Source organism: Sceloporus occidentalis, unplaced genomic scaffold (genome assembly GCF_023333645.1).
Source record: "Sceloporus occidentalis isolate IW3139 unplaced genomic scaffold, rSceOcc1.0.p SCAF_8, whole genome shotgun sequence".
NCBI classification, from domain to species: Eukaryota; Metazoa; Chordata; class Lepidosauria; order Squamata; family Phrynosomatidae; genus Sceloporus; species Sceloporus occidentalis.
The window spans coordinates 25,728,962-25,748,988 of NW_028316988.1; the positions used below are offsets into that span (position 1 = coordinate 25,728,962).

At 46.7% G+C, this 20,027-nt stretch overlaps 1 protein-coding gene across 1 annotated transcript in view; it reads right to left on the bottom strand.

Annotated features, from left to right (window-relative positions):
- Positions 1-20,027, bottom strand: part of LOC149308365 (protein unc-13 homolog A-like) — a 107,157-nt gene that overhangs the window by 44,536 nt on the left and 42,594 nt on the right. The window contains exons 7-19 of the mRNA XM_089535642.1: positions 19,173-19,202; positions 18,494-18,593; positions 17,934-18,051; positions 16,981-17,104; positions 16,667-16,740; positions 16,007-16,040; positions 14,475-14,510; positions 12,948-13,158; positions 11,670-11,795; positions 6,646-7,566; positions 5,636-5,729; positions 2,585-2,634; positions 1,824-1,902 (exon numbers count right to left, since the gene is read on the bottom strand). Coding sequence (XP_089391768.1) covers positions 1,824-1,902; positions 2,585-2,634; positions 5,636-5,729; positions 6,646-7,566; positions 11,670-11,795; positions 12,948-13,158; positions 14,475-14,510; positions 16,007-16,040; positions 16,667-16,740; positions 16,981-17,104; positions 17,934-18,051; positions 18,494-18,593; positions 19,173-19,202 — 1,997 coding nt within the window. The remainder of the gene's footprint in view (positions 1-1,823; positions 1,903-2,584; positions 2,635-5,635; positions 5,730-6,645; positions 7,567-11,669; positions 11,796-12,947; positions 13,159-14,474; positions 14,511-16,006; positions 16,041-16,666; positions 16,741-16,980; positions 17,105-17,933; positions 18,052-18,493; positions 18,594-19,172; positions 19,203-20,027) is intronic.

A 20,027-nucleotide genomic window follows, 5' to 3' on the forward strand; every position in this document is an offset into this window, starting at 1 on the left:
ACTTTGGCCCTCCAGAGGTTTTGGACTTCAGCTCCCATTATCCCTGATTGTTGGGATTTCTGAGAGTTGAAGTCCAAAACACCTGGAGGACCAAAGTTTGGGAATCAATGATTTAAAGGATTTTTTAAACTGTACTCTAGTGGTTACTCAGTACTTTGGAGAGCTCTCCAAGTTGCTAAATGCACTTTGGAAAAGTCTTAGCACCTTGGATAACTCCCTCTAAGTGTAGACTAAAACCTGGAGTCACTACCCCAATGATATGGACCCAGTCCACTGTCCCATTTCTTAACCCAAGACATGAATGCCTCTGCTTCCCATTTGCACCAGTCCGGAAGCACTGTCAAGGAAGGGTTGTGGGATCACAGGGGAAAGGGGTGCACTCTCTCCGTAACCTCGTTCTCACCAGATCGCTGATGACTAGCGGAAGAGATTTACGTCCGGGCTTAATGTCAGGCATGCTGTCAATGCAGCGCAGAAACTTGACCGCCGCTCCCCTGTGGGAGAACGCAGCCAAGATGGCATCACAGAGAAGAAGAAAGCAGTAGAGGCAGAAGGAAGAAGAGGAAGAAAACAAGACAAAACAAGCCTGGTTAGCAAAGCAAAGCAAAGCAGAAGGCAACGTAAATGCAGCATGGGGCACCCTGGAGCCGCGGTAACGGAGAACGGGACGTTCCTTCCTTCCAGATACTCTCCTCGGGTTTTCCAGAGAGGGGGATTCTGGGATGCCATAAGGTTTTCCACTTCCAAGCCACCATTTTGAATCTCATTGGACTGAATGGAAAAGCTGATTGTGGTAAATATCAACACGTTATTTGAGAGCTGCGAAAGACCGAAAAGTGACTGGAAGCATTTCTTCGCTCCAAGCTTAAGGTTCTTGATTTCATATTGCTTTCACTGTTACGGTTTCTCATCTGCTCCCCAAATGGGATTCTAGGAACTGGAGCTTGGTGCAAGACTGAGATTTTCCTGTTAATGCTAAGGCTGCTGCCACACTGCAGAATTAATGCAATTTAACACGGCTGTAATGGTCGTGGTGCCATTCTATGGGATCATGGGATATGTAGTTCGTTGAAGCACCAGAATGCTAAATATCTCACCAAGGTACAGATCCCAGAATTTCATAGCACTGAGCCGTGGCAGATAAAGCAGTATCAAACTGCATCAATTCTGTAGTGGAAATGCAGCCTAAAATCAGATATATGTGGCTAATTATACAATGTATTAAAATCAAATTAGTTTTTGTTTGGTTGGGGGGCTATGACCCATAAGCCATATTGGCTAAAGGATTGTAGTACTTAATTGTACTATAGTCCCCAAGAACAACTTTGCTGAGCTCTCCCTGTATGTCAGTGCTTAAGAAGAAAGACCCATTGACCTCAATGGGCCTCGTTTTCAGGTAAGTATATACACAATAAAGGTTCTTGGAGATTTATGTGGTCAAGGTGGGATTCGGAGCATGCGGACATGCTCTCAGTTCCTAGGTTTGATTTTGTCCCAGTTCTCCCCATGTATACAAAAACTGAGTCCCATCCTTGCCTTTATGTGGACTGAAAACTCTGGCTCAATTTGGGGTTTAGGGGAAACCATCAGCTCAGTAAAATAAAGATGGAACGTTTGGACACTGCTTAATTAACAAGGTAATCAATATGATGACGGTGATGAAATTAATAATAATAATGTATCCTATGTATTTTCCTCCTTCCGTTAACCCAGCTCCAGAGGGGTGCGCAAGAGACCTCCAGCAACCCTAGAGCAGACAAAGCCAGCTGCTGGAAAGGAAGATGGAGAGGAGAGAAAAAGCGAGACGTTAAGAGAAACCTCACCAAATCGCTAACTAGGGGGATGGGTTTTCTTTTGCGAATGTCAGGCATACTATCAATAATGATCAACCCGCCACCAGGCCTGGAAAAAGAAAAGACAAAAAGGGTCAAGGGATCAGAGAAGGAGGGAAAAGGGATAGGAGATAAGAAGGGAAGAGGAGAGACACATCTGGAGAACAATCCTTCTATCCAAACATGTTCAAAGCAGGAGAAAAATTTGGGGCTGATCTGGATTAATTCTGCACAGTGCAGATGGAACCAGAATTGACCTGAAGGTACATAACAATAATGACAATGAAAAAATACCGGGGCTACACAGGATTGCAAGTTAATAAATCTTGCACATCCCAACCCTGCTCTAACCATTATACCACTGGTTGCCTTTGAGTGAAGTCGGATTTTGGAATAAGGCGGGCTTGTTTTCCAGGGAAATGGGCTGTTTTTGTGGCTTTGCATTGGGCAATGACAATTGAAAGACTGGGAGATATATAGAAAATCAATTTAGGAAGGGTAATGGAGTCAGAACAGAAGGGTAAACAGTGCGGGGAAAGTAACGCAAAAAGGTGTGAACATGAGAAACCCCTAGGAAAAGATGGGGCATTTCCAAACCTCAACATCTGGAAAACAGTGGTTAGAACAGCCCTGTTGTAAAGGGGATCAGGGCAGCCTCCGCAGGGAGCCTGAACATTTTTGGAGAGTTTCATGGGTTGTTGTTGCATTTCTACAGCTACAAATTGCACATACAGTTGAGAACTATAACTCACCCGCCTTTAAACCATAAGGATTTCGATTCCCCGCTTCCTTCGCCCCGCGCCTGCAAAAACAGAAAGCGCCAAAGTTAGTTGAAAGTTCCCTGATAAGGCACCAAGGTTGTGGGTCCATTTGGGGAAAGGTTCAAGAGGACCAAATGTACTTGTTGCATAGCTTGCTGACTATTTCGATATCCTGTCCGCTCAGGCTCAGATATGATGTTCTACCTTGTCCTCAGCTACATGAGACTTCTGGCCTTTGCCAGCTTTCCTTTTGCTTTCTTTGCCAGGAAGGTGCGTGATACTTTCAAGGAACCCAAGCCCATCACCTCTGTCATGTTGGTGTTTTGCAGTGTTTAATTGACTTTTGTCCCCACCTGCCCAAGCAACAAAGGGAAGGAAATACATGGAGGCTATGGAGATCTTCTCCATCTTGGCTTCTAGTTCTGGAATTGCTGGGTTTCATTTGCCTCCCTACATTATTTTACTGAGACCTGAGCTCAACATCAGAAACATCTGGGACGGAAAAAGCATTCCAATACTTACTGACTTCTTCACTCTATCTCTCCCTTTCTTTTGTATGGTTTTTTTGTTTGTTTATGTATCTAAGGCCCTGTACACACTGGTCAGAGTCGGGGCATAGTGTCCTCACGACACCTGAATCTGCCCCCAGGGCACCCTGAAGCAGTGCGCTGCTCCACACAGCACATGACGTCATGGCACTCCTCCAGTGCTGTATTCATGCAATGCATACGAAAGAATGCCATACAGATGCGGCAATGCAGCTATGGTGCCCTTTTGAGGGTGCAAAAAGGAGCGGCTCCTTTGTGTGCCCTCGAAAGGCCAGATTGGGGCTGGTGGCATGAGGTTGCCGCAGCTCCGATCTGCCTACGAAAGGGGCGTCATTACGCCATCCCTTAGGTGCTGTATGTATAGCCCCTAAGGCTATAATACCTAGTGCGGTGTAGTGGATTATGGGCTATGACTCTAGAGACTGGAATCTGAATCCTAGCTTGGCCATGGGTGACTTGGGGCAAGTCCCATTCTCTCAGCCACAGAGGATGGCCATGGCAAACCCCGTCTGAAGAAACTTTCCAAGAACACCACATGATAGGTTTGCCTTAGGGCCACTGTAAGTCAGAAATTATGTGAATGCACACAACACACACACACCTCCCAACACTACAAAACTCTCTGAACCTTGATGCCAGCCCTGCTCCTGGCTCTGTAGCAGAAACTCTCAGTCCAGCGTCAACTGCTTACCTGGGTTCATGCAGCAACTCGGACAAAGAGGGACGCCAGAGACAAAGGATGGTGGTGATGCTGAGCAACTGAAAAGTGAAGGCGGGAAGGGGGTGTTGTCCTGAGGGCTGGACAGCTTTGGGGGCCAAAAGAAAATGGGGGGGGGGGAAGATGGCGGATGGAGTCTAGAAACAAAACAAAACAAAAATTATAGACGGTTAACGCAACTCGAAAGGAAAAAGACAAAAGGGGAAGGCTAGATCAACAGGTAAGTTGTGGGGAGGAATGAACTCAAACCAGGGCCAATATAATAGTAACCTTGTTGAGACAAAGACAGGTGTGGGAAGGTATACAACCACTAGAAATTCATCATGTGGAATTTCCTCTACTCTCAGGACAAAGGTGTAGCAACAGGGAAAGGCATGAGCAGCCTTTGCTTCTCAGCAGCTGCAAACTGGGGAGCATATGGAAAAAACGGTGCTCGAATCATACTTTGACAAGGAAAGCAACTTTTGTGGGGGAGAGAATTAAAAGGGAAGAAGAGGCAAAATACTACAGAGCACATGGCAAAAAGCCTCATATTATTTTAGTCAGCCTTCTGCTTTGAGAGAGAAATAGCAAAGACAATATTATCCTTATTGAGTGTGGAATGAAAATGCTCAATACCAGGGAGGACTGTTCTTAGCCAGAGTGCCTCTACACTGTAGAAATAATGCAGTTTGATACCACTTTAAGTGCTGCAGCTCCATCCTATGGAATAACTGGATTGGTAGTTTTACAACTTATTTGGCCTTCTTTGCCAAAGAGGGCTGGTGCCACACCAAGCTACGAATCCTAGGATTCTGTAGGACGCAGCGAGGTCAGTTAAAGTGGGGTCATATTTCCTTTCTATGGTATAGATGCACCCTCATTCTGAGCAATGGGGAAGAATGGGTCAGGAAGAGTCCCATAGCTGGCTACTGCTGCAGCTGAGAGGGACTGCTTTTGTCTGCATCTACAAATTTCCAAGGTGCAATATCTAAACTGACCACTTGGGGGAAGCAGAGAACAATTCTCTGTATTGGCCACTTGGGGGCAGCAGAGAGCATTTCCCCATATTCTAATACTCCAACAGGAGCAAGAACAAATACTTAATAGGAATGGGTAACTTATACATTACCTACTTCCTTTTCCTCCTCTTCCATCCCCACCCTTTGTCTTTTTGTGCCCTGCATTTCTAGACTGTAAATCTGTGTTAAAACCTAATGTAAGCACAGCACTCCAAGAGCTGTTCTTCGCTGAAGCATGGGGCACAAGTAATTATGATATATAGGATATTAAAAAAGCTTTCTTTCGAGGGGTATTATTTATCAGTGTGGACAAAAACATAATCATGTATCAGCAAAATAATAGATGTAAAGGATCTGGATGCAATCATGCATGGATTCACATCAGGAATGCCTCGCTTGGGGACAACAGCACAACAGTAATGCATGTTTGTGTGTCAGTGTGTGGGAGAGATCAGTGAAGCGGTAGAAATTGTACATGTATACAAAATTCAGAAAAATAAAAAAGGAAGCTTTCATAATGAGTGGGAGGCAGTACACATTCCTTATGTAACTGTTCCACTTGTGGGGGGAAACACACACACACACACACCTCAGACCTTCTCATTCAGGACTTCGAAATCTATGGAGATATTTTTTGAAGTTGGGAAGAGGATCAGTGTTGTGGCAGTAAAGTAAAGGGGGATTCACACACAAATGAAGGAGTCAAAATCTCCCTCCTTTGGCTTTTCGGCCAAGGCAGGTAATGTGTGTTGGTGTCAACGGTGGGATACTTCACCTCTTGGAGTTGCATGCAGACTTTGTTGAAGGCCCGCAACCAGTTGGCCTTTGCCCGGGCTTTGGGGTCGACTACCTCAGCCACTTCTTGCTCCCTGCAACCGCAAAACAGAGTTTGGTGTGATATGCACAACTAAGAAGTCAGCGGAGGCAGAAGTGGTCAATACTAATCCAATAATATCTAGCATATCTACACCACTTATCAGTGAAGTCAGCACTCTAAGCAACATGTATGCCAATTGCCCCCAACAAGCTGGATACTCACTTTACCAACCTACGAAAGGATGGAAGGCTGAGTCAACCTTGGAGCCTCCTGGCATCGAACTCACAACCCTTGTGGCTGCAGTAGCAGCGTTTAACCACTGCCACCACCAAGGTCCCTCTGCTTATCCAAGAATTCACACTGGAACCAAATGCCAAAGATACAAAACGTTACAGAAAACGCTTCCCTGTGCACCCTTGGGCAGTGGTCCCGACCTTTGGTTCTGCATTTGTTTTCAAATTCTGATCCCAAAAGTCACACCAACTTGGCCAAGTGTCAGGGATGATGGAAGCTGAAGTCCAAATTGTCTGGAGGACCAAAGGTTGGGAACCACTGCCCTAGGGGACATGAGGAGAAAGTGTGCCATGTTTCTGCGGCCCCTGTGGAGTGTTTTTAGAAGTAACAGGAAGCAAACCAGAACTTGACTCCATGTTTTTCTTGGTATAAAACCAGATATGGAGCTAGGGTTGACAGTAACACCTTCCATTTTCCCCCTAAGAAACACCTCTCTTGGGCCACCACCGTTAAGACCCTGCCTTGTCAATCCAATGGACCTTGGTGGCAGTCCTGGTCTTAGTACAGAAATTATGGCCCCTAGGTTAAAACAAAATGGGCCCCTAGGGGGCGCAGTGGGGAGGATGTGTCTCTCCACAATTTCCTGGAATGTGTGAATGTCGCCCCCTGGCGCCCATATCTGGTTTTACACCAAGAAAAGCATGAAGTCCCTCCTCTGCGTTTGCCAGTCTTACCTCTCTTCCGTCTTTGGGGGTTCTTCCTCTGGGGCTTTCTCTTGGCCCGGGGTCTCTTCTGGGGGTGGCAGTGGCTTCTCCTCTTGCTGGACCTCCGGAACATCTTGTACCTTCTCCTCTTTCTGATCCTGTTGTTGTTGTTGCTGCTGCTGTTGTGGAAGCTTCTGCTGAGCTGGTGCCTGTTGTTGCTGTTGCTGCTGTTGTTGCTGCTGTTGCTTCAGCTGTTGTTGCTGCTGCTGCTGTTGCTGCTGCAACTTCTGTTGCGCCTGCTGCGGCAGTTTCTGCTGCATTTGCTGCTGCTGCTGCTGTGGGGGAGTTGGTTGCGCCTGTGGTGGCTTTTGCTGCTGCGCCAGAGGTTTTTGTGGCACCGGCTGCTGGGCCTGTTGTGGCTTTTGTTGTTGTTGCTGCTGCAGCAATGCCGGTTGCGGTTTCTGTTGTTGCTGCTGCTGCTGCACCTGTTGAGGTTTCTGCTGCGGTGCTTGCTGCAACTTTTGCTGTGCCGCTGGCTGTGGCGTTGGCGGTTGCTTTTGTTGTTGCACAGGCTGGGCCTTCTGCTGGGCCAGTGCAAACTGGGCTGCGGGCTGTTGCTGACCCTTGGCAGGGGGCTCTGAGGGTGGTGGGTAGGTCTCCTGGGGGTACGTCTCGAGTTCGGGTTCCGCCAGCTCATCCTCGGGGTAGTAATCCTCATTGTCGCTGTACTCCTCCTTGAACTCTTCGTCCTCCTCCAAGTAGAGGTCATCTTCCTCCTCCTCATCCCAGCAGGGGGAGTCTTTGTGGTAACTGACCGAACTGTGGCAGGAATGATAGGAGTCGCCATCCCGTTCGTCCAGGCTGAGGTCATCCGGGTCAAAATCGTCGCTCAGCTGGGAACTGCCTTGGCTCAGCTCCGCCGAGGAAGCGTAGCGGCTGCTCCCAGTGGGGCTGCAGGGGTAGGTTTGGGGTTTTTTGGGGTGTGTGTGTATGTGCGAGGAGGGGTTGAAACCAAAGGGAAAAGGAAGAAGGGGACAGAGAAGGAGACAGAGGCTTATAAAATGACTTACATAGCTCACCTTCACAGCCCAGTTGTAGTCAACCCCTACGATCATTGCCCCAAATGGCCACCTGACATGACTGTTGAAAGTCAACTTCCGCTCTCATAGAATACACTTCTGCCTCAGAGGATGGAGGATTCTCCTTCTTTGGAGGTTTTTAAACAGAGGCTGGATGGCCATCTGTCTCAGGGAATGCTTGGATTGTGCCTTCCTGCATGGCAGAAGGGGGTTTGGCTGGATGGCCCTTGGGGGTCTCTTCTTACTATAGGATTCCATTGCTTCCCTGGCACACATACACATTTTTGTCCCCTTAAAGAGGACTTCCCTGGCACAGCCACACAAGATGTCTGCTTAGTCCCATCCCAGCTTCAGGTTCGCTGTTGAGAGGCAAAGTGAGGAGGTTCACATTGCTAAGTTACATCTAGCAATGCCAGAAGTATGACCATCTCTTTCCCCCAAAGAATAAGACATTGCATTTTTATTATGGTGTCAGGAATTCCTTGATACAGGGCCCCTACCCTACTCCCTAATGCTATTTTAGTGGGAGCAATGGGAATTCAAACCTCTTTCTGCAGCTCCGTTCGCTGGGAAGCATGAGAATTAACGCTCCTTCCCAGAGCAACTACTGTGACTTTATTGAGACCCATAAGAATTAAAACCTGTCCCCTCAATTATTACTGTTATCTTGAGGGGATCCATGGGAATTAAGTCCTGCCCCCAGACCGATGGTATTTCTTTTACTGGGGGCCCTGGGAATTAAAGCCTAACCCGGCAGCATGAGCTTTTGTAGATTTAGGTCTACTTTCTTGAAATGCATCTGTAGCTCATGCTGCCAACTTGTTTCTTTCAGTTGGTCTCCAAGGTGCTACAAGATCTCTCTACAAGATCTCTCGACATACTACAAGATCTTGTAGGTGCTACAAGATCTCTCTACATACTGAATCTACAGACTAACATGGCTATGGATTCTGTTTGTTTACTTGTAGTCAATAGAAATTAATGCCTGTTGTTTCCTAGAACCTGCTATTCTGCAGTCCACCTTCAACATTAATCCAGTTCTTCTCAAACTGGTCAACCCTGAATGGGTATCTTCACTAAATACAGACTATAGGCCATGTCAGTTTATAATATCCACATGGCAAGGGATATTGTAGCGCCTTTGAGACCAACTGAGCAAAAGATATGACTTCTTGCACTCACTTAGTCTCAAAAGTACTTCAAGATCCCTTTGCATACTGGTCTAGGAAGTAGATCAAGTCTACAAAAGCTTCTGGTACAACTTCCTTTGCTCAGTTAAGTCTCCAAGATGCTACACCTATTGGTCTAAGCAGACCAAGTTTATGATACAACATTTTTGGCTCAGTTAGTCCCAAAGGTGCTACAATATCCTTTTGCTTATGGATTATAAATGTCCAGAAGAGCCACCCCACAGCTAGATCATCTTCTTCTGCATGACCCCAAGCCCCAATTTCATATGGACACACCATCACCCCCACATCTGCCCCCTTGCCAGCCCCAACAGATGCAGCCAAGCCACCACCAGCAACCAGTCGCACAATGAGACAAGAGCCAGGGACACAGAAACACCAAACCACAAAGACTGGGCAGGTCCTTCTTCACCCTGCAGTTGTAGGCAGGGCTGAGTGACAGAAAGCAAAGTCCAAGTTTTGGAAATGACCGTCCATAGTCCCTGCGGTGTGTAGGTCTGGAGTCAAACCCCATGGCAGGCCTTAACTCATGGCTATGTAGACCCCCTTCCTCAAACAAGGGGCCTGCTGGCTTGGAATGATGAGAGCTGTAGTCTAATACACTGAGAGAGAGGTTGCGGAAAGTTACTTTTCAAAGCAGGATTCAAAGCCTAGGCACCCAGTCTAAACACTGGAGTGGATTCTTTGTCCCACTAACATGTGGACAAAGGTTTAACAACAGCTGTCCTTAGCATAAAACCCTTCCAAATGTTTGGGGCAAGAAAAGCCAGCCTCCCCAGTTATGCTGGATAGGGATGATTGGAAGCGAAGTCCAAGACAACTCAAAGGCGCTGAGTTGGGATAGGCTTATTCAGTCCTATGCTATTCCCTGCATATAAATCACAAGAAATCCTATTTTTCTCTATAAACCCACATTATGGCTTGAAGTGGTACAGTCCTCTCTACGCCACTGCCACTTGTTCTAAGGTACACTCTGGCTTAGATATCTTTTTGGAAGCTGTTCCACCAATTTTTTGGTCACTCTTTCCTTGGCCTGCCAACCGATCAAGTGGCAAGGTGTTCCACTTTGACTCTTGGGATTCCTCAAGTCAGTGGTTCTCACCTTGCAGATGTTTGGGAGTTCAAGCCCTAGAATCCTTGACCCAGTGGCATACTCCATTCCAGGTTTTCCCTAGCTTTGATGGAGTTATCCAGGGAGCTGAACAGGGTTCAGCGCCTTTGTATTAAAATCTGGAGTGGATTCTCTGCCCCACTGACATGGGACCCAGCAGCTGCCACTGCTCTGGCACTTGGCCATGCTGGAGGAGCCTTCTGGGAGTTGGGCCAACATGTCTGGAGGACCAAAGATTGAAAAACGCTGCCTGAATTTGCTCTCACATGATTCTCCCTTCTCTGATGACACAGCAGTATATTTCTCCAGAAATGGGCATAGAAATTAGGCAGGGATATACAGAATGGAGCAAGAGGGTTCCCTATGGGCAGGAAGAAAAGGCTTTAGATCCCAGCAGACTCTACGGCAGATGGACCAGGCTGTCTCTGAGCAAGCGCAGAGGCCCATGGGAAGCACATGCAGACAAGTCACCGGACATGCCTGGATTAGACCGAAACCAGACCTCCAGCATTGGCAATGGGGGGGTGGGAAGGGTGGGGAAGGGGCACACCTGCAAAGGTACAATGGCGCTCATTGGCACAGTGTCAGCCCTGGCAGTGGATGAAAGACCTCTCTAGGACTGGAGAAGACTGGCATTGCGGGAAAGAGATGAGACCGTTTTACAGAACCAGATTCAGGCATACCGAGCCCCTCCAGCCTACCACCTGGAGTGGTGTGTGAAGATTAGAAAGACATTTTTGTATATACACAAATCCCATAAAGCCTCACTGATCACATTGGCACTCTCAATGGGTCAACTCTAGTTGGGTCTAACAGTTGCTTTTAGGCTGGAGTGAGAATCAGATCTAAATCTCCAGCTGTTGTCAAACTTCACCCCCCCCCCCCAGCATTCTTCATCACTGGCTACATTGGCCAGAGGCTGCTGGGGGTTACACTCCAGCAACTTCTAGAGGACTTAATGACTGCCAACCCATAAAGTTATGGTCACAATGTCTCACAAAACAAGACAACCTTACAGGCTGCTGTGTCTTTTTAGCCTCACTTCTCCCGTGACAGAGGAACCTTCTTCTGGGGCTCCCGTCATTAACACAGGACCCTCCAGATGTCTCAGACTGGAGTTCCCATCATCCCCATGATGCATGGGTTTGGTGGGGGGTTTAGTCCAACAGGTCTGGAAGGCAGCAGATCAAGGAGGGCATTATTCCTTTTACATGAATTGTGTGTTGTGTGTGTGTGTGTGGGGTTGCTTGCAAAAAAAGGAACGAAGGAAAGAAATTAGAGAGATGACAAGACCAGAGCTCAAACCTACACTGTGTCCCATAAAATATTTTCATCAACCTTGTTATAATTACTCGGTAATTACTTGGTAATAATTACTTGGTAGCAAAAGAAAGCACTCTTGCAAATGACCCACACAGTTCATACTCTGAAATGGTCCAGGAGAGGTCAACTCTGGCTTCCAAATTCAGTATTATTTGAGAAAATACATATTTTGGCATGGTGGAGGATGACAATGGATAGGGACCAAAGCTGGACGGAGGCGGACGGCCTAACCCAGGTTGTTAAAAACAATAAGGAACCAAACCAAGGACTACGTGACCACGCAAGAGGCACACAGCAAAAGACACGAGAAGAGAGACTGAACGAGAGAGAGAGAGAGAGAGAGAGACCCACCTATCAGATAGGTCTAGGGAGCGCCTGCTCTCGAGGGAGGGCTGGCGGCTCGTGCGCCTGCTTGACCCGGAAGCAGACTCCGCATCACTGGGACCATTGGTGGCAGAATCTACGCTACCATAGCGTCTGCCGGAGGGAGGGAGGGAGGGAAGGGGAAGAGGAAAAGGATCAGCATACCAGACACCATTGACCAAGAGAGAGAGACAAGCCCCCTTTCCTGATGCATCCAAAGAACCACATTACCTTCCAGGGCTGGGAGCTGAGGGAAGGAAAAGGCTTTCCGATAGCATCGAGTGGTTTCTTGATAAGAAAGGAGGACCTACAAGAGGCCAGTTTGGACACTCAGCTGGGAAATCTCATGGAAACATCTGCTAGAAATGGTAGTGGGATGGAAAGCTATCCTGACACATTTCCAGTGTACTATGCTCTGTTAGGGTCTGAGCTCAGGATGTCTATTCTGTTCAGATTTTGGCCTATCAGGGCGTGGGACAGAAATGCATTTCTTTTGATCAGATTGGATCCTTGCTTCATCAGCATGACCTACTAATTTTTTACTGGGAGAAGCAACTCCTCTTCAACTGGCCATGAATCAACCAAAGGAACGCAACATTGCAATTGAAAGATTCTAGTCTGAAGCATTCAGACTATAGACTGGGGCTGGATGGGAGAGAAGGAAGTATTTTTTGCTTATAGAGGAAAAATGTTTACTGATGCGTCACTTGTCTGCAGCTGTCCAATTTTTCAGGGGATCTCTCGCAGGAGGGAGAAAATAGCCAGTGTCATCCAATTTTGAAGCGCTGAATTCTTAAGTGTGGAGATACCATCCTTATGAAGTGTCAAACATTGTTGTGTGGTAGCTCCTATTGTCTAAGACCAGTAGTTCCCACACTTTGGTCCTCCAGGTGGTTCTGGACTTCAGCTCCCAGAAGCCCCAACCAGTTTGACAAATAGTCAGGAAATCTAGAAGGTGAAGTCCAAAATATCTGGGTGAGCAATGTTTGCGAACCATTGCCTAAAACGGTTGGGAATGAGACTTATAAGAGAATGCTAGTAAGGTAATCTCAGAATATTTTTAATTGGGGTTGGGTCTCGATGGATCCTCACTCTAATTTGGCGTAGTATGTCCTCTTTCCTGACCTAAAAAGCATTTCACAGCAACCCCTGTATGCTCCTTATGAAGCCTCCCTTTCTTGGATCACGGTCCTATGCCAACATTTCTTGTGCCCCCGCCTCCTCCACCTTTACTGCCACTCAGGTCCCAGGCTGAACCCACTCTACCTGATTGGCCGATGGTCGGAGTAGTCCATCCCATAGCCCTGCATGGAGTCTGTGTAGGAATCCCGGGAACTGCGCTGCTGGTGGCGTATGGGGTACTGGTGGACAGACGCATTGGGCTGTGAGGTGGTGTAATAGGGGGGTGGGATACTGTTGCTGGTCTCACTCCGATAGTCACTGTCCCGGTCATCCACGGTGCTGTCTGGATCATCATCTGGGAAAAGAAACCATACGTGAGCAACCTTGTACTGACCTAGCACCCTAGTTATCCTGTTCTCATGCTGCAACAGAACGCAGAGTGTCAAAAGTGCAGCAGCTGAAGGAACAAGCAGCATTCCATAACACACAGTTTGGGGTCAAGAGCCATAAATCAGAGCCTGAGTGGGAGCAGCAAGATATCAGAGTCGAGACAGAGCCCAGGGTTATAAATCATAGGGTCACATCTCACAATAGACCCAGGCTGAGAGAGAAACCAAGTTTGCTTCCAGCAAACCAAATGGGGGAAAGGCCCCTGAGTTATAAAGCCCACCGACTCAACTTGCAGACCGTAATTCAAGGGGGCATTTCCCCGCTATGTATGCGCAGCCTCTCACCTCACCTACAGGTGAACAAACTACACTAGAAGGGCCATTGGGTAGACCAAAGCAGACAACCAGAGAAGACAACCAATTTCAAACATTGATCAAAGTTTAAATAGGATATGAATCAAAGGCAATATGATCATCATAATGATGCATGAGATAGATGAGCCTGGGAAGCTCTTTTTATCGGCTGCTGCACAGTAAAGGTGTGTATGGTCTCTAGGCCTTAAGTAAAACAGATTGGAGAGGGAAAGGAGAGGCATGGGGGACGTACAAGAGGGGGGCATGGGTCAGAATCTGCAGGAATCTCTCAGCATGCAGACCTAACCTCCACTTTCTTCTCTCACCTTGGAGTAAGGCAGACCATTGTGCATGGCATGGTTGGAAAGTTACTGCTTTATCTGAGTACAAAGGGATGCATAAAGGAATCCCGGTCCTTTCCTACAGATTCCAGTTCAGCTGGCCTAAAGAGCTGCATCCAGATTGCTAAATGGGGCTGGCAACTGGGAGCATACAACTCCCTTGTTGCAATAGCTCTGCTGCTACCCATCTTTTTTCCAGATACGATGCAAAGTGCTGGCGATGACTAAAAAGCCCTATCCAGGCTATTCATCTCTATGCCCATTAGAGCTCTCAGAACTTTTGGAAAGGCCCTTCTCTCTGTCCTCTTTGAGTCCCGATTGGGGAAAAGATGGGATATAAATAAATATAATAAACAAATATAGACTGCTCAATATCCTGAGCAATCCTGCCTCTCCTCAAGGCCTTAAAAGGGTTTCCATCTGTCCTTAAAAGGGGAATAATACCAAGACTTGACCCCAGTGAGGAAGGATGGTAAATAAAGGAAAATACTTAGGAAGGCCCAACTACAAGGAGTGAAGAAGCTGAGCATAGAGGTTTCTGGGTTCAGAGTTGGGTTAGGATTGCAGGGAAGGGTTTGCATACTTACTTTGTTGATCTCCCCAGCCAAAATAATTCCAGTTGCCTACAAAGAGAGAACCAAGAAGACATGTCCCTTTAAGAGACAAGCCAGCTCTAAATATAGTCAGTCATTTTTAGCTCTAACACGGGAAAGAGTTGGGAAGCCAGAAGGAACCCTGCAGCCAGAAATGCTCCAGAAGCTCACAAGCAGAGTTTGAAGGGAAAGACGCTACCCAGTTGTGATGTTCTTATCTTTTCATTATCAGAGGTAGACTGTCTTTAAACGGGGAGGTTCCACTTAGCTGTGAAACCTAATGGCATTTTGATAGACCTCTTTTTCACAGTTCCGTCTCAAAGGTGCTACAAGACCCCATCGAATACCAAGAACTTAAAGCAATTCCCAACCCGGAAAGTGTTTACACTTCCAAAAGGAACCTCCCCGTTTTTAATCCTCTCTTGCGATCCACATGCCTGTCTCCAATAAAGGACACACCGCACCTGGTCTATCATGTCTTCTGAAAGGGTTGGGAGACACTGGGAGAGAAATGGGAGGGATAGGAAGACATAGAAGGGAGAGGTAAAAAGAAGCATTGTGAGAACGAGGGTTAGCTAAAAGATATGAACACTTTCCTTTGGTCAAACAACTGTAGGAGACACAAGCTCCTTTCTACTTCGGCTACAGAGAGAGGACTTTGGAGGGGGTGCATGCGTGGTACCTGGTGGGGCAGAGAGATGCACCAAGGGTCTACCAGGTTGGTTATATGTTGGATTACAAATCCCAATATCTCAGTTTGTTTTGGCTGGGGATGATGGGACAGGCTGCTCTGGACCATAACAGGGCCCAAGTTCTGTGTGTGTTTGGAGACAAAGCAGGGAGGAATAAGACCACATGCCCAATATACATACTACCCAGTCAAATGCTCATAGAGATGAAATCTTTATTATTTTTCCCCTCAAAGGAAGCAATGAGTAATTTTAGCATTTTCCTCCCATTCAAAACTGTGTAGTTTTTGAAGCCTGTTTGCAATTCAGGGCTTATTCTGCCCAAAATCCATCCCTGGTTGTTTTATACAGAAGCATGCAAATTCATTGTGCATAAATTTTGCACGGACTGTGCTAGGTCAGTGGTTCTCAACCTCCCTAATGCCGCAGCCCTTTTATACAGTTCCTCACATTGGGGTGACCCCCAGCCATAAAATTATGGTGTCTTGGTTCCTAAGACCATTGGAAATATGTGTTTTCCAATGGTCTTAGGTGACCCCTGTGAAAGGGTCATTCGACCCCCAAAGGGGTTGCGACCCACAGGTTGAGAACCGCTGTCCTAGATGTTATCTGCAAGAAACATAACTTTCTGTACAGACAACAAATGTTTCTGCACAGAAAGCGCTGTCTTCTGTATAAAATAACCCCACCCAAATTTGGCACAGAATTCCAAGTCCCAAACTGCAAAGATTCTCATCTGTCCAGGATTCTTCCCCATCATAGTTTATTTTGACACTTGAGAAACACATTTTTCAACCATTAACCACCCCTCCAAATATTCTTTCCAACCCTACTTACAGCACTGCGAGTTGGGTACAGGGAGCGGCTTTTCCTGGTTGTCCCCAGAAGGAGTGATGGAGGTTGCAGTAGCATGGCAGGAGGAAGGAAAAAAGGGAATGGTTAGGACCTAAGAAATGGGAATAAGGCTCAATCCATGTAGAGGATTTTTTTTCCATTTGTGCTGACAGACATACCTCTCATCCATGCAAACATGGAAGCGTTTGTCTTTCGGATTAAAATGGGAGAATTTCCTACCAATTAGACATAAAGTTAATCTGTTTCTTCCTCCTAGGAAATTACAAGTTAGCTATTACCAGTACACAAATCCAAAGGTCGAGGAACCATCCCTTGTTGAAAGGCAAAAGCATAATCTGTCCTGGAAGCACTGACCTCCCTTCAACTCTCTCATCTTTTAGTGTGAGCACAAAAAGTTATCTCTGCTGGAATTTTGTAAGATCTTTGGCACCATTTTCTTTTGCTCCATCCTTTAGATCCTTTGTTATAAGCCTCTAGGTTTTACTCTCAACTTATCCACGGGTCATAGCAAAATCCATAATTTTGGTCCCAAAATCTGCTCTCAACCTATACATGAGGTCGATTTATAACCAAATATATACGGCAATTTAAATAATATTATATAATATTATACACAGACACACACACACGTCTGAAACTTACATCGTCTTGGTCTCGCATTGCATTGAGCCGCTCTAGCTCTTTCACCCAATACCGTGCTTCTTCTTCAGGAATGTCTGAAAGAGGAGAGGGAAAGAAATAGAGACGGAACTGGAGAATGAAAAGAAGAAACAAATGCACTGTCGTTTCCAGACTGTACCATCTCAGGAACAGAGTTTGGAGGAGCCAGTGAAAGGAAGGAGCGTAGCAATTTCTAATACACTGGTTTCCAATCTTTGTTCCCCAAGACGTTTTGGACTTCAGCTCCCAGATTTCCCCCAACAGCATGGCCAAATGTCAGGAATTGAGGGACGTACCGAGTGGGAGTTCGAAACGGGTATCCAAAAGGATGCGGTGGAATGTGGGGTCCTTGGTCCCAGAGATCTCATTGTCCGTCATGATGACATGCGAGTCAAGGGTCAGCCACTCCCCGGGGCCATCCTGTGAGGACAGAAAAAGAGAGAGCAGAAGAAGTTTAAGGACATGAAAATATCACAATCTGTGATATTGACCCAATCTGGTTTTCTCTAGAGTGGTTAACCAGATGCCCTGATGGAACCGCTGTGAAGCATCCCTCCACTCAAGCTCCACAGACACTGGTAAGGAAGTCCTCTAAGATCATGAACATTTTCCAGCTATGGAAAATCTATCTCCCAAACCAGTACAGCAATTGGGACTGCTTATTAAAAACCTAGAATGAACTCCAAAGCAGATGCACTTCTCCCCTGATGTGGATCCTGCCCAGTGTTGCAGTGTTGAATACAATATTGGGGCCCTCCAGATATCTGGGACTGCAATTTCCATTATCTATGGATAACACTGAGATTGGATGCACTGTCTGGAGATGATAGGAGCCATAGTCCAGTGACTCTGAATTGTGGGCAGGTTGGGGAAGCCAGTTATCTGTTTTCTATTCTGCTTTTGGGAGTAAGAACTCGTACTCCAAACTGGATGCATTCACAGCAATAGTTGTCTCTCCCCAATCCACTAAGAGAGATTTGTCTCTCCCCAACACATCTGCAACATGTGAGAGAGGATAATGTCTGTGTAGCAACAGATCATGGCTTCCATGGGGATAGGGAATTGATTCCAGTTTCCAATCTAGGCTTTAATGGAACTCTCCAGAGTGTTCCAAACACCTATTTCCTCAGTAGGTTAAACACCATGGAGGATCCTTTTAAAGCTAGCCAAAACCTAGAATGGATTCATTGCCCTACTGACATGGACATCACTCATCACCATGGTCTCCATGCCTTGGCATGATACCCACCTCATTGGACTGCCGAATTGTGCTTAGAGGAATCCACACAGTGCCCACCATGGTGTCCCAGATGAGACCTTTGTTCCACACCTCCACCGTCAGCCCAAGATCCAGGCGGTTAATCTCACTGTAAAAGAATCACAGATCCCTTTAGCGTCCCAAATCAGGGAAACGGTGGCCCATGAGCCTCATGCGACCCCAGCTCCACAAAGCCCCAGAGTTGCTCCAAACTCAAACTTTCCCCCCAAATAGCCTAAACCTTCCCAAAAAACACGGCAGCTTGATTATTTTATCTCCACCTAATCTTCGCAAGCAAAATCTTCAGTCGGCAGTGGAAGCGCCCACCGTAATTTCAATGGAGAACCCATTCTGTCTAATGGGAGCCACCATTAGAGAGGAGAGGTTTGCAGAAAGAGAGAAAGGGGAGAAGGGAGGATTGCAGAAAGAGAAGGAGAGAAGGCTGTAAAAAGAGAGAGTGAAGGTTGCAGAGGGAGAGGTAAAAGAAGGAGGACAAAGGAAAGGTCTGGAGCTCTCCGCAGGGAAACTAACAGCCCCCCTGCCTGACTTACAACATGAAGTCTTGCTCCCAACAGGGCAGGTTCCCACGCACTGCAATCGTCGTACTTTTCACATTCTGCACTTTGAGGGTCACGTAGGTGTTGAATTTTTCTGCAATAGAGAAGGAAGGAATTCATAAGGAAGTTCTCTATGTGTAGCAGGGGAACAGGAGGATATAAATCAGAGCAAAATGCATGCTAGCTTCTGGGCAACACAGATACTTTCCTCCACTATCCTGGAGTTTGTAGCTTGGTAAGACTCCAGCATTCTTTGCCAGGAAAGGCTAAAGATTGTATAAAACTCTGAGTCCCGTAATCCCACAGGATGGAGCTGAAATTGAGGTCAAGCTGCAACCTTTCTGCCGTGTAAATGCACCCTAAGGTCCAAAATACACTGCAGGAATAATCCATCTTGAGTCCGCTTTAATTGCCTTGGCTCAGTGCTAGGGAACTGTAGTTCATTGTGGCACCAATGCCCCATGACAGAGAAGGCCAAACGGCTCACAAAACTACAGCTCCTGGAATTCCCTGGCATTGAGCCATCAAGGCAGTTAAAGCGGTCTCAAACTGGATTATTTCTGCAGTACGTTTTGGATCGAAGACTGTTTTATTTTGAATGCCAAACACTAGGTTTCCCAGGTGGTGGGAAAAAGTTGAGACATAAGAGGAGGAAGAGATGATGGAAACTCACCTTGAGGGCCATCGAACTTGGCTTTCTTGACTGGAAGAAGAAACAGAAAACAAGGCGGTCACTACAGAATCAATAACAAATGTTTGCAGTACATGAAGTCAAAGGCATTCATGGCTGGCATCCATAGTTACTTGTGGGTTTTTTTGGCTCTGTGGCCATGTTCTAGAAGAGTTTATTCCTGATGTTTCACCAGCATCTGTGACTGGCATCTTCAGAGAATGCTGGCATGGAAGAGAGTGGTGTGTGTGTGTGTGTGTGTGTACACACACACCTGGATTGGTAGGAGCAATTTCCATGAACAATACACAGATTAACATGGAAATCACTCCTCCCTCCCCAGGGTCACACAGTATATATATACCTCACTCTCTTCCATACCAGCCATAGATGGAGGTGAAACATCAGGAATAAACTCTTCTAGAACATGGCCACATAGCCTGAAAACCCCACAAAATCCTATATTTACAGTACTTTTACAGGGATTATAAATAGGATGCAAAGCCATGGAGAGCTGAAACCAAGGAGGAACTTCCTGATAGTAAGGGCTGTTCGACAGTGGAACACACTCCTTCCTTGGAGTGTAGTGGAGTCACCTTCATTGGAGGTCTTTAAACAGAGACTGGATGGCCACCTGTCAGTGGGGATGCTTTGATTGAGAGTTCCTGCATGGCAGAAGGGGGTTGGACTGGATGGCCCTTGAGGTCTCTTCCAACTCTATGATTCAAACTCAGCACTCTGGACAGCGCCTAGAAAACTATTCCAACACTCCCTCCCTGCCAGCCTTTTTGGGTCAGAGAGAACAGCAGGGATATTTGGCAATGGCAGAAACCTCCACTATCCACCCCAAGAGCAGGG